This window comes from Charadrius vociferus, unplaced genomic scaffold (genome assembly GCF_000708025.1).
Source record: "Charadrius vociferus isolate BGI_N301 unplaced genomic scaffold, ASM70802v2 scaffold13, whole genome shotgun sequence".
NCBI classification, from domain to species: Eukaryota; Metazoa; Chordata; class Aves; order Charadriiformes; family Charadriidae; genus Charadrius; species Charadrius vociferus.
Window position 1 is genome coordinate 159647 of NW_009647763.1, and position 12161 is coordinate 171807.

General features: G+C 35.9%; 2 protein-coding genes across 2 annotated transcripts in view; both read right to left on the minus strand.

Moving 5' to 3' along the window:
• HBS1L (HBS1-like translational GTPase) overlaps window positions 1–12161 on the minus strand; it is a 64110-nt gene that overhangs the window by 50254 nt on the left and 1695 nt on the right. The window contains exons 2-4 of the mRNA XM_009882326.1: window positions 9061–9126; window positions 6191–6328; window positions 3735–3929 (exon numbers count right to left, since the gene is read on the minus strand). Of these exons, the coding sequence (XP_009880628.1) occupies window positions 3735–3929; window positions 6191–6328; window positions 9061–9126 (399 nt within the window). The remainder of the gene's footprint in view (window positions 1–3734; window positions 3930–6190; window positions 6329–9060; window positions 9127–12161) is intronic.
• LOC104284045 lies at window positions 1555–3018 on the minus strand. Its single transcript, XM_009882325.1, has one exon. It carries the CDS (start codon window positions 3016–3018, stop codon window positions 1555–1557), a length of 1464 nt encoding a protein of 487 aa, XP_009880627.1.

The following is a 12161-nucleotide window of genomic DNA, read 5'->3' on the forward strand; positions in this document are numbered from 1 at the left end:
CTGTCATTATATAAAACTTTTATTAGTAAGGGTAAGAAACATTAATTTTGTTTAAAAGATTAGAGGTCACACTGTTCATAGTCCTAAATGACAACAGCATCAATAGATAAACAAGCAAAATATACAGAACATGAAATTTGTACCTGAGAGCACTGGAACATGTTTTATTTTTATTTAGAAACAAAACTGTAGTGCGACCTGAAGTCAGGAATAAATCTAAAGTTTTTGTCTCCTTTTCGATGTAACATGCTCAACAAAAATTAGATTAAAACTAGATGAAAATCTACTGTTCCATACTAGCTGCCGAGATTAGCATGAGCAAGTGTATGGCAGTATATGAACAAACATATTTTTCTAGTTGCAGCAGTATCTTTATTGCACTTATTGCTGTTCAGGATCTAAAATACTGACACTGACACTGGAAATATATTAAAAGTAGTAATGTGTACTAAAAGGAAAGTTGAAACATACACGCAGTTACTAATTTGACTAACAGGAGCACAAGAATCTGGTGCTAAAAAAATAAGTCCAGAATGTCCTGATTCTGATCTTCCATCTAAAGATTCAAAATAACAGCAATGGGTGCAAACAGAAGAAGAGAGTATGTTTCCATTACTAAAGGAAGCTTTCTTCAAAACAGTCAAGAGGCAAACACAAACATCACTTATGCTTTGCCTGAATTTTTTTTTTTTCCATTGAGCAAAGACTTTCATGCTAAATTTTAAAGAATTGTTATTCCAATACTTTTCTGAAAGACTTGAGAATAAACCACAGAATCCTATCAAAACTTCTCAGGAAATACATGCAACATGTATATACCTACAAAATATCTGTTTTAAAATTCACATTTTGACAACTAATTGGAGGGGGGGCACACATTTTTAATTGCTTGCTCCCCTACAAATTTGGTCCTATCAAAAACTAGACACATCCTACCACAAGTAAAACTGTCAAAACCTGAGGTTTGTATGGCTTTTGAAAATTAAATGTATTTCTGTTGCAAATACTAAATGTATTTCTATTGCAATCGGTATAAAGATAGAAAAGAACAATGACATTGACTGGAAACATCAATTACAAGACTGGCAGACTAGTAACATACCTTATCAGAAAATCTAATTTTAAGAACATTTAATAAAACAGTCGTAATGTAAACTGAAGCTCCTGCTCCCCAAACTATACACCATATAGCAAAACTAAATTACTTTACAAAATAATAATTATGCTCTTCCCAATGAACTGTAGCTTCAACACCCAGAGAGATGTTTCAACAACTCTAGTGGTGTTTATAGAATTTTGTACATGCAATACCTAGGTACTAGAGCTCAAGATTTTGCAAAAGTTAAAAATGTTAAATTGTCGGTGAAAATTAGGCAAAAATAAAGATATTCAGTGCAACAGCTTAAAAGTTCCCATACAAATTTGGTACCAAACAGTGAGAACTGTAATATGTCAATAAAAAAATAGAAAAATTCAATTCTGGATTATAAATAGGTCCTATATAATTAAAATTGGTTTTAATATACCAAGATATAAACACTGATTTTTTTCCCACTACTCTCTTGTAAAAGCTCTTTTTTGGTTAGCTTTCACAATATCATCAGGAGATGCTGATTTGAAGTCAAATGGTGTTATGGCTATTACAGGACCAGTTTCCTTGGGTTTTACATCTTGTACTTGTCTACTGTACAGGAAAGCTTTATGTATACCAACTGTGTGCCGCTTATAACCTTTTGGAGGATAACGGAGACACAAGGTTAAAGCAAAAGCTGAAGGTCTTGCACGCAGTGCCTTCATCCATGAACGGGATAAATCCTGCCTCTTAGGAGTAAGCCCTCTTTTGGGTTTTTTATTTGTTTTAGCAAAACCAGAACATTTTCCTGGTTTTTCTTTTGAAAGTTTAGTTTCAGGACTTAAGATATTTGACTGTCCTACCACATTTTGTTCTGCAGATACATCTGCATTTTTTACAAGGACACTTAAATCAATGTTGGTTCTTTTAGAGGGCCTCGATTCAGTTATATTGAGCATGGGGAAGTCCGTCCTTTGTTGAGTTTTATCTATTTCAATGGTCTCTGCTATTAAATCCGAGAGAGATAAATTCTCAACCTCCTTTAGTGGAGAAACTTTAGAGAGCGCAAGAGAAGACAAAGATCCTGTTAGCTCTGGCATCCCACCTGAACTTTGGGGTTGACTTACTAGTTGTGATAACGATGAGGTTCCCAGGTTCGTATCAGTGAGACTTGCTGTTGACTGTGTGTAAAGATCAGCCAAAGAATAACAGGGGCTAGCACTGCTTTCCTGGTGCTCCTGAAGTAAGTCAGCCAATGACGTACCTCCAGACCTTAACACTGGCAAAGTAGCCAAGTCTGAAGAGGGGCTTGCTTGTTTTCTACTTTGCACGAGTGGAGAAAAATTTTCAAGAAGTTCATTCTCTCTATTTACAGTACGACTGACTTCGTTATCAAGAGCCAATTTTCCTAAAACACTTGTTAAACACGGAGGATTGTAAAAATTTGCATTACTATTACAATCAGAAGTATTTGAGGACACAAGAGGAATGCTGTCTTCAGGACTCAGAGAATCACAAACCACATTCTGCATTAGCAAGGATTTCAAGTCCTGTGTTTCCTTGCATTCCAACTTCTTAAAGGAAGAATTTCCAGATGGGTTACTTCCTATGCTAAAGTAAACGTCTTCATTTTCAGGAATCAAACTTACTGCATTAGCACTTTCTGTTAGTTGATTCTCTGCCTGTTTATTCACAGGTTCATAAAACGATCCTTTACACAAATCATCACACAAAGAAGATGACGGAACAAGTGAAGAGGATTTCAATCCTTTCGTTTCAGATGAAGGTGTACTGGATTTTTCAGCACTAAGGAGCATTTTGTCATTTGTAATTGAAGAGTAACAAGCTGAACCACTTTTGGCTGTCAAGTTTCCAAACCGAGGTTTGCTGGTGTTGTCAGCAACATTTTCTACAGCACAAGAGAAACTGTCTGTGTCAATACACATTTCTGGACAACAATGTAAGTCTCCTTACCTTACAATAGCCAATAATTTTCAGATGGAAGTGCAGTCACAACGAAATATCCAATTTTTTTAAAGTTGACAGCAGCAACAAAAAAAAATCAAGAAGAAACATGAAAAGGCATTTAATTACTAAGTGTTGTCCAAAGATATGCAATGTTCTACAATTAAATTATGGGTATCTACTGAAATACCTAAGAAACTTTAAGGATCAGCAACGAATGCCAGTAAAGATTACAAAGACTTCAGCATAAATCAAAATAAGGAAGTTACTGTATAGACGCTACCTACAAAAGGGAGGTATTGGGCATGGGAGATGTCAGTTCACCAAACAAATAATGGAAGTGAATAAAACTTAAAGATGTTGTCCAACTTTTAGGACATGTATTCATTCAGTTAAGTCATGTGTTTGTTAGAAATCAGAAATTTATTGTGAACTGCAGATGGTTACAGTTTGAATTTAAGCTGACACTAAGGTTTTATTTTGACTTCTGGCTCAAGAAAAGCTACTGTTTCCTTTAAATGTTTTCAGAACACAGAAATAGAAGAGTAAGTTGGTCTTTTTTAATTTTCTAATAAATGACTAATGCAATAACAAGCATCTTCATAGCTTGTAAAGCCAAAATTAAACTGTACATAGAAATGAATCATCTTGAATGTAAACAATTAAATTGAGTGTAAGCAATTAAATAGAAGTGTACCTTTTGTCGTCTTTCCTACAATCACAGCGTCCTCATTCTTGGTCTTCACATTTTGCTTACTGCCTTGTGAAAGCACAAGATCCAAAGCCTTCTGTACATCAAATTTACTATCCAGTACTGCTTGCACCATTGTTTGCTCTGGTACAGACTCTGCCAAAACTTCTCTCATTTGATCAAGGCATGAATTAAGACGGGCTAAAAGAGATATATTACTGTTATAAGCTACACAAAAAAACAGTCTTAAATGGCCTAATCACTAGCACCACACATCTGATTAAGAAAAACAGGAGAAAAATATCACAGTAAGAGATAAAACCTTTAGAAATTAATTTTGATCTCATTTATTGCCATGATAAACCTTGCCCTCAAACCCTGCAGAATATTTGACTAATTTCAGATACTGCTATAAGGAACATATCACTGAATACTATTTATTAGTGTATAAAGTCTCAAAGTGTTGTAAAATTAACTATCTTCACTCCAGAGAAGAAATACAAATAATCACCTTAAAATTATCCAAAGTAATTTAGTAAGTCAATGTGAAATCCCATTGAACAGCACATTTTAAGTGTTTACAGATGCTATAATTAACACCCAAAGTCAAACACCATTTTCGAGGGCCTCGGGCCTTAATAACTGAAACGTCTGGATCAACACACCAGGTTTGAAACTACCTGCAATCTTTACCTTTCCTAAAGCTGTAATACATTTTTTGGCTGATAAAAACAATTTTCTTTGGAGCATATTTCTGCAACTAGTGTAAGCCTTGACTAAGACAAGTCTTTGCAGTCTTGACTTGCCGCACAACAAGAGACTGAAAATTCACCAAGCTGCCACTTGCTGGAAGTAGTGTGCTGATCAGGCATACAAACACAAGAGGACAGAAGAAAATCTTCCTGAATATCACAGTTTCTGACAGTTCAGATTTTAGAAAACAGGAACTGAACAACAGGAAGACAACTACAGATTATTTATTTGAACACCTCCTAAAAGAAGGTGATGTTTAAAGAACTTTACTAAGGGAATTCAACGCCACAGAATTCCAACTTCCTCAAGGTTACTTAAATCAGCACCCTCGACCTGTAATCCAAATAGGAAGTCAATGTTCCCCAGATATTTGTTCTGCAAAACAAGTACTGGCAGAGCCCTGCACAATGTGCTGGTTGACATTTTATTATTCAACGCTCAGCAAGGACAATCTTGCCAAACTTTTTGCAGCCAGACTGACTGCAATCAATAATTTTGTATTAATAGCCAACACCGTACACTATACCAAACATAACAGGTCTTGTGGGACCACTACTCAGTAGAAATGGTTATTTCTAGGTTTCTTTTCCATCTTTTTTTAGTCCAGAATATTACTTTCCTTCTTGTTCCAATATCAATTCTGAACTGATTGAGTCTGTCAAAAGCATTCTGAAAAGCCAGAAGATATTGTCTAGATCACCTGTATGCACATAGAAGGTGGTTCTTTCAAATTACCTTCTACAGCACTATTTCCTGCTGTAAAAACATGCATATTATACCCCATTTATCATATTTACCCACATGTTTATGCATTAGCATAGCTTCTACCAATTCACGTGACATGGAATCTAAGTTGCCTCTATTCTATCTATTGTTTCTGAACTTTCTGCAACTTGTTTTAAATACCAAATTTCATTCATGCATTTTACTGTCTATTCATTCACCAACACACTTTACTCTGGGCTTATCAACATTTTTAAAATAACGCTGATTATTTCCAAAACATTAAAAACTAAGTTAACTATTAATACTTAGGAAAGAGACTAGTGAATCTCTTTCACAAAGCATGTAATTAAGCTATCAGGTTTAAAAAACAAAAGCAAGTATTTTTTCCCCAACCACTCAGCTCAGAACTCAGCTTGTAACATGGAATTCAGGGCTGCAGGATTGAATGGAAATCAAAGTCTAATGAATTCAAGGCAGAGTAAGAAAAGACTGTAGAAGATACAAGTATCTAAAGACGTTGCCTGCTGTTTCAAAGAAATGCTCAACTTCGAAAACCTCTCAAATACTGCTAATTGCCGTAATTTTAGAATGCAATACAAGCAAAAGATCATTCTACAAATACTGTTTCTAATACTCTTCCCCAAGCAGCCATTTGCAGAGTGAAGACCTTGAGCTAGGTGGATGCTTGGCCTGAGCCAGTACAGCTGTTCTTATGTCTGAATTTCGTATCAAATTTCATTATTTCTAATAAGAAACTAAGAACATATTTCAATGCATGCAACCAAGTTACAAATAGTATACAAAAGGTAGTTACAAACTTGCAGGATCACACTGAAGCTACGCTCATGAAGGGTGGTGTTGTACAAGATTACAAAATTGTGAGCAGTGTCAGTCAAGTAACAAACATTAATTTCAGCCTATTTTAGTAAGTCCTTAATTCATAAAAGAGACTGTTCTGAGAAATAATTATTTTCTATAATTACCTCTATCAACTTCAGTCAACTGATGATTGGATGTAAAATAATCGGCAGTATCATCTGTACCTTCGTAGCCATATTCTTCTTCTAGTGGCTCAGCAAATGTCGCTGGTTTGTCTCGTCTGGAGTAGATAAACTGAGCTGCTGCATTAGGTAAAAAACAAAGTATTAAAAAAGTGAAAGCTTTTTTCCTCCTTTAAAAACAAAACATATCTAAAAGGAAAAAAAAGTTAGGACGCTGACTTGTTGCAGTGGGTTGGGGTTTTTTTTGGGGGGGGACGGACACTACTGTGTAATGACTGCTAGCTGAAGACTGTACAGAGCCTACACCAGTTTATGCTAGAATATAAGTAAGTCATCATCACAGTGAAACCACAGGCTGGATAATATCCTTGTATCCATGTAATGCAATAATTCTGCAAAGTTCAGTATTCAAACAAAAGAATATAGAATCATAGAATTGCTGAGGTTGGAAGGGACCTTTAAGATCCTCAAGTCCAACCATCCAAAACCCCTGACAAAACCATCTCTAAACAATGTCCCTGAGTACCACATCTACCCTTTTTTTAAACACCTCCAGGGATGGCAAATCCACCACCTCCCTGGGCAGCCTATTCCAATGTTTAATAACCCTTTCAGTCCAAACAAGTTTCCTAATATTCAATCTAAACCTCCCCTGACATAACTTGAATCCATTTCGTCTCGTCCTATCACTTTTCACCATTTTTCCCAAATGCATACCATTTTGTATTCACTCACCATAACTGAAGCAACTATTAGAAGAATGCTATACAATGTAGATCAGATTACTTTATAAATGAAACTTAAATAAAAATAATTCTTATGAAACTTACTGTGCACAAACAAGAATTAGTCTTGCAATTTAGCAGTTTATACTTAATTAAAAAGTAAACACACTGCACATTTTCAGCACAAAATACAAGGCTACCTTAATTCTTAGAAAAAGTCTGAAAAATTCTAGCTATTAAACTTAGAAATTGAATGCGACAATCTGAATTTCAATCAGGAAATTTTACTACAACTAATAAAAATACACATCTAGATCCGCTTATCTAAAATAAACAGCATGACAAAGGAACAGATTTTTAAAGACCTAATTAACTCAAGTACCTGTGGCCAGAGGTCACAGACCACATCAAAGTCAGAGTGGTTTTAGATCCAGCCTAGTTACCTGCAGTAGCAACACTTCACATCAACATCAGCCATACTATTTTCAGGGCCTGCTCAGCTCTAGAAACACTGCCACCAAATCTGGGGAAACTCTGAACTGACAATCTTGCCAGAGATTTGACTGGAGAACACAACCTAATGGTTCTACAGTCAGGTTGAATTCAGCTGGGCTGAGCCACTCCAATTACATCTTACCTAAGCACACAGCATCACTATTTTTATACCTACTTTGCAATACTATAAATGCCAGAAGGCTTATAAGCTTGATCTTGCATGAGAACAGAAGCCAGCAAGGACAAGCGCTGCATCCCACGATAAGACTCCTTACTTACCTCACATTTTCTCAAAGTTGTGGGAGAGACATCAACCACCAGGTGCAGAATCACAACTGTTAAGCCCAGCTAGATCCTACTAACAATTTTCAAAGATACCAAATTTTTCAAGACTATCAACACGTTCCCATAAGGCAGATTTTTGCATTATTAAGTATGTTCTGACCATCCAAGATAATACACTTGTACGACTGAAGACGTGCCCAGTTGTCTAATGTGACTTCCAAAAGTACAACAATGCCTAACACTACCTAACTGACTTTAACAGGATTACGGCTGCTAGGCACTTTTCAAAAGTTTCACCAGCTTTCAAAGACTGTTTTATTCTAGAAATAAATATCAGAATAGGAATCAATGGACAACGTTTATTTGAACTAACCTGTTGAAGGAGAAATGCAATAATCATCTTCTACTGATTGGCCATAGACATCATCATCTTCAAAATCTATGAAGCAGAAACAGTAAAATTAGTCTGCATAATTTCTAAATACTTATAATCTTATTTTCTAATACTTATAATCTTATAATTAAAAGGGTAGTTTTTACACCAGGTTTTAAGAAATTATGCATCTCTAGTACTCCAAAAGTTAAGTACTGCTTATTTACATAGGTAAGAAATTCTAAGTTACAATAATAGAATTTTAACATGTAATACTCTATTCATTAGGAAAGCTGAAAATGCTCAGGAACTGCCACGTGTCACACCTTTTCCTTCAGCATCTCCTTTGGAAGGCTGCCCTCACAGTCCAAACCCAACCTTCTTCAGTTCCACAAATCTTTACTGATGGCACTTCTCTTCACATTTCTGCTTGACCTATCAATAGCCTTAACCACAGACAGTTCAATTACAATCTCTACTCCAACAACTCAGGATCAGCATTTCTACTTCATACTTATCTACTTCTCAGCTTTCTTCTCTGGTCAACCATCATGGCCATCTAGCTCTCAACTCGAGTTCAGCAAGGCAAAAACAATTTACAATTCCCTTTGAATACATAAAATCATTTCAGCCAAAAAGCAAGTTTAACACAGACATATATTTTCCCCTTTAAGAAAAGTTATCAGGAATTGGTTATCAAGAAACTCAAGGAGAAAGTAAATTATCGCCCCCTCAAAAAAATCCTAAGAAATCTTAAAATCCTGAAAATAAATTTGTAATTTTCACTAAGTAATAATTAAATGCATGAAAAAAGTAATGAAATATTTTTAAAGATGCTATTGCATACACTCGGCAGTTTCACAAATAACATGTATTAGGCACTTTTCAAAAGTTTCACCAGCTTTCAAAGACTGTTTTATTCTAGAAATAAATATCAGAATAGGAATCAATGGACAACGTTTATTTGAACTAACCTGTTGAAGGAGAAATGCAATAATCATCTTCTACTGATTGGCCATAGACATCATCATCTTCAAAATCTATGAAGCAGAAACAGTAAAATTAGTCTGCATAATTTCTAAATACTTATAATCTTATTTTCTAATACTTATAATCTTATAATTAAAAGGGTAGTTTTTACACCAGGTTTTAAGAAATTATGCATCTCTAGTACTCCAAAAGTTAAGTACTGCTTATTTACATAGGCAAGAAATTCTAAGTTACAATAATAGAATTTTAACATGTAATACTCTATTCATTAGGAAAGCTGAAAATGCTTAGGAACTGCCACGTGTCACACCTTTTCCTTCAGCATCTCCTTTGGAAGGCTGCCCTCACAGTCCAAACCCAACCTTCTTCAGTTCCACAAACCTTTACTGATGGCACTTTTCTTCACATTTCTGCTTGACCTCTCAATAGTCTTAACCACAGACAGTTCAATTACAATCTCTACTCCAACAACTCAGGATCAGCATTTCTACTTCATACTTATCTACTTCTCAGCTTTCTTCTCTGGTCAACCATCATGGCCATCTAGCTCTCAACTCGAGTTCAGCAAGGCAAAAACAATTTACAATTCCCTTTGAATACATAAAATCATTTCAGCTAAAAAGCAAGTTTAACACAGACATATATTTTCCCCTTTAAAAAAAGTTATCAGGAATTGGTTATCAGGAAACTCAAGGAGAAAGTAAATTATCGCCCCCTCAAAAAAATCCTAACAAATCTTAAAATCCTGAAAATAAATTTGTAATTTTCACTAAGTAATAATTAAATGCATGAAAAAAGTAATGAAATATTTTAAAAGATGCTATTGCATACACTCGGCAGTTTCACAAATAACATGTATTGTTTGTTGTTTTAAAAGAGCAGAAAAAAGTAGCTAACAGCTAAAAAAAACCCGCAGTCTGATAGCAACTTACAGACCACAGATCCGGGATATTACAAACATTGTATCCATCTACAAAAGGCTCAGAATTTGGGGCATGAAAGGTTCATTTATCTCTCAACATGGAAACAGAAAAATCAAAGTAAGCTTAACTCTACAATCCACTGTAATTAAAAAAAAAAAAAGTTATAACCAAAAGCAGTAGCTTATAGGGCTGGCACAAGTGTATTAAAAGTTTAGTGAAAGACCCAGGAAGCTATTTTGGAAATTAAGTATCATGGGACAAAGAAATTGTATTACAGGCTTGTTTTGCTCGCTTGTCTTTAAAAAAAAAAAAAGGGCGTATTGTTATCTACTTTTTGACCATGTTAAAAAGAATACACTGTCTCCTGGTTCCACAATACAAGCAATTAACCTATAAAAGGTCTAGAGAAGAGGTATACATTTTTTTCAAGGTAAGAACACTTTTGGTAGTTTGGCCAATACTTGGAGAGTGTCAAGGAGAACTCCAAGATGACTTCTGTAAATGGTTAACATTCAAGTTTAGTAGTAAGTGAAATCAAGGTAAGTCTTGTCAGTGTGCATTACTTGAATCACTTGTATATCCCATACTGGTTTAATTTCTAGACTAAGTAAAGACACCTCAGTGAAAATGGCTTAGCTTGCATTGACCATAAAAATAATTATTTAAAAATGACAGAAATTACAGAGAACAGAGTAGAAGCCACAGAAGCATTCCACAGTATCAACAACTGTATCACCAACATACTCTCAGCTAGAATATCACATTCAATTCTGACCACAATACCTCAAAAAGGAGAGAGGATAAAGAGAATATGGTCAAATAAAGGCCACAAGATCTAAGGCCTCAGAAGCCTTCCTAGGAAAGGAGACCAAAAAAACCTGCAAATATTTACTTTAGAAAGGAGACCAATAATGGGGACAGACAAAGCATTACAGAATCATAAGTGGCATACGAAGAACACGTGGCATTATAGTACAGAAAAAAAAAGACGACACAGAAATGTACTTCATTTGGGACAGAAATTATTGTATGCAACTACAATAGTAGAACACAGTGTAAGTATAAAGACCACACGTATACACACTTCTAATTAAAATTGATGTGTAATGCAACAGTGAAGTTTCAAACAACAACTTAAGCCTCATACGGCTTCAGTAAATTACTGTGTATCTCAGCAACCTCATTAAAAGAGATTCTAATGAGTGTACAAACAGTGAAAGGAATTCTACAAATTAGGAACCAGCTTCAGAGATGACAGAGATTCAGCTGAAATCAACATTTCAACCAATCTGTGATGAAGAAAAATCTCTAGAGGATGAAAGAATCAAGCAGTAAAATCCCTAATCCAGCCTAAGATTTTGCCTATATTAGGTAAATTTGCACTAGTAAAACCTGCAAGGTAGGCCACACAGATGTCATGGCTCACATAGATTTACATGACTTCCCCAAAAATTCCAAGACCACAATGCAAACCCAATTTGTGCTACTATAATACATATACACATTGCATCTGGCAGCTCAACAGCAAGAGACCAGAGGCAGATTTCTTGCAATTTTTGTGTATTTTTTATATAATCTGACAAAGGGAGGCAACAAAATAGCTGCTCCCATACCAAAGGGTTCTTTAAAATACCAGTATCAACTGCAAGTGTGTCCATTTTTCCACAGGCCAAGCTGACACAAAAATAACACTGAGAAAAAAAAAAAAAAGGTTGTGATTTACAGTTTGTCTAAGTTAATAGGACAGGGCACCAGGAAAGCTGCAGCACTGCAGGCACCAGCCGAGTTCCTACACAAGAGCTCGTTCATTCCATGCAACCTTAAGTAAAATACAGCAGAAAGGTGTCTGAAAAACAGGCTTAGATGCTCAACCCCATCCTTCAGAACCACGTTTCTTCTACCAGGAACGGCTGTTGCCCCTTATCTATTGCCACGGCTGAACATCAGCAACAATTCGCTAGCGTGAGACCGGGAACACAAACTTTTTAAGTTTCACCAGAGTGGAGAAGGGCGGGTTCAGTCGTACCCAGGCTGGTTTTCCAGCCACTCCCACCCGCCAGAAAAGCGGTCAACTCCGCCAGCTTAAGGCAAGGCTCGTAAACCCTGCCGGGGCTCGGCCTGCGTGCCGGGGCCGCGGTCCTCCCCCGCGTCGGGGAGCTCCC

Bases quoted from the DNA above. Each gene is read 5' to 3' on its own strand.
- LOC104284045 (XM_009882325.1), bottom strand. From the start codon at position 3,018: ATGTGTATTGACACAGACAGTTTCTCTTGTGCTGTAGAAAATGTTGCT.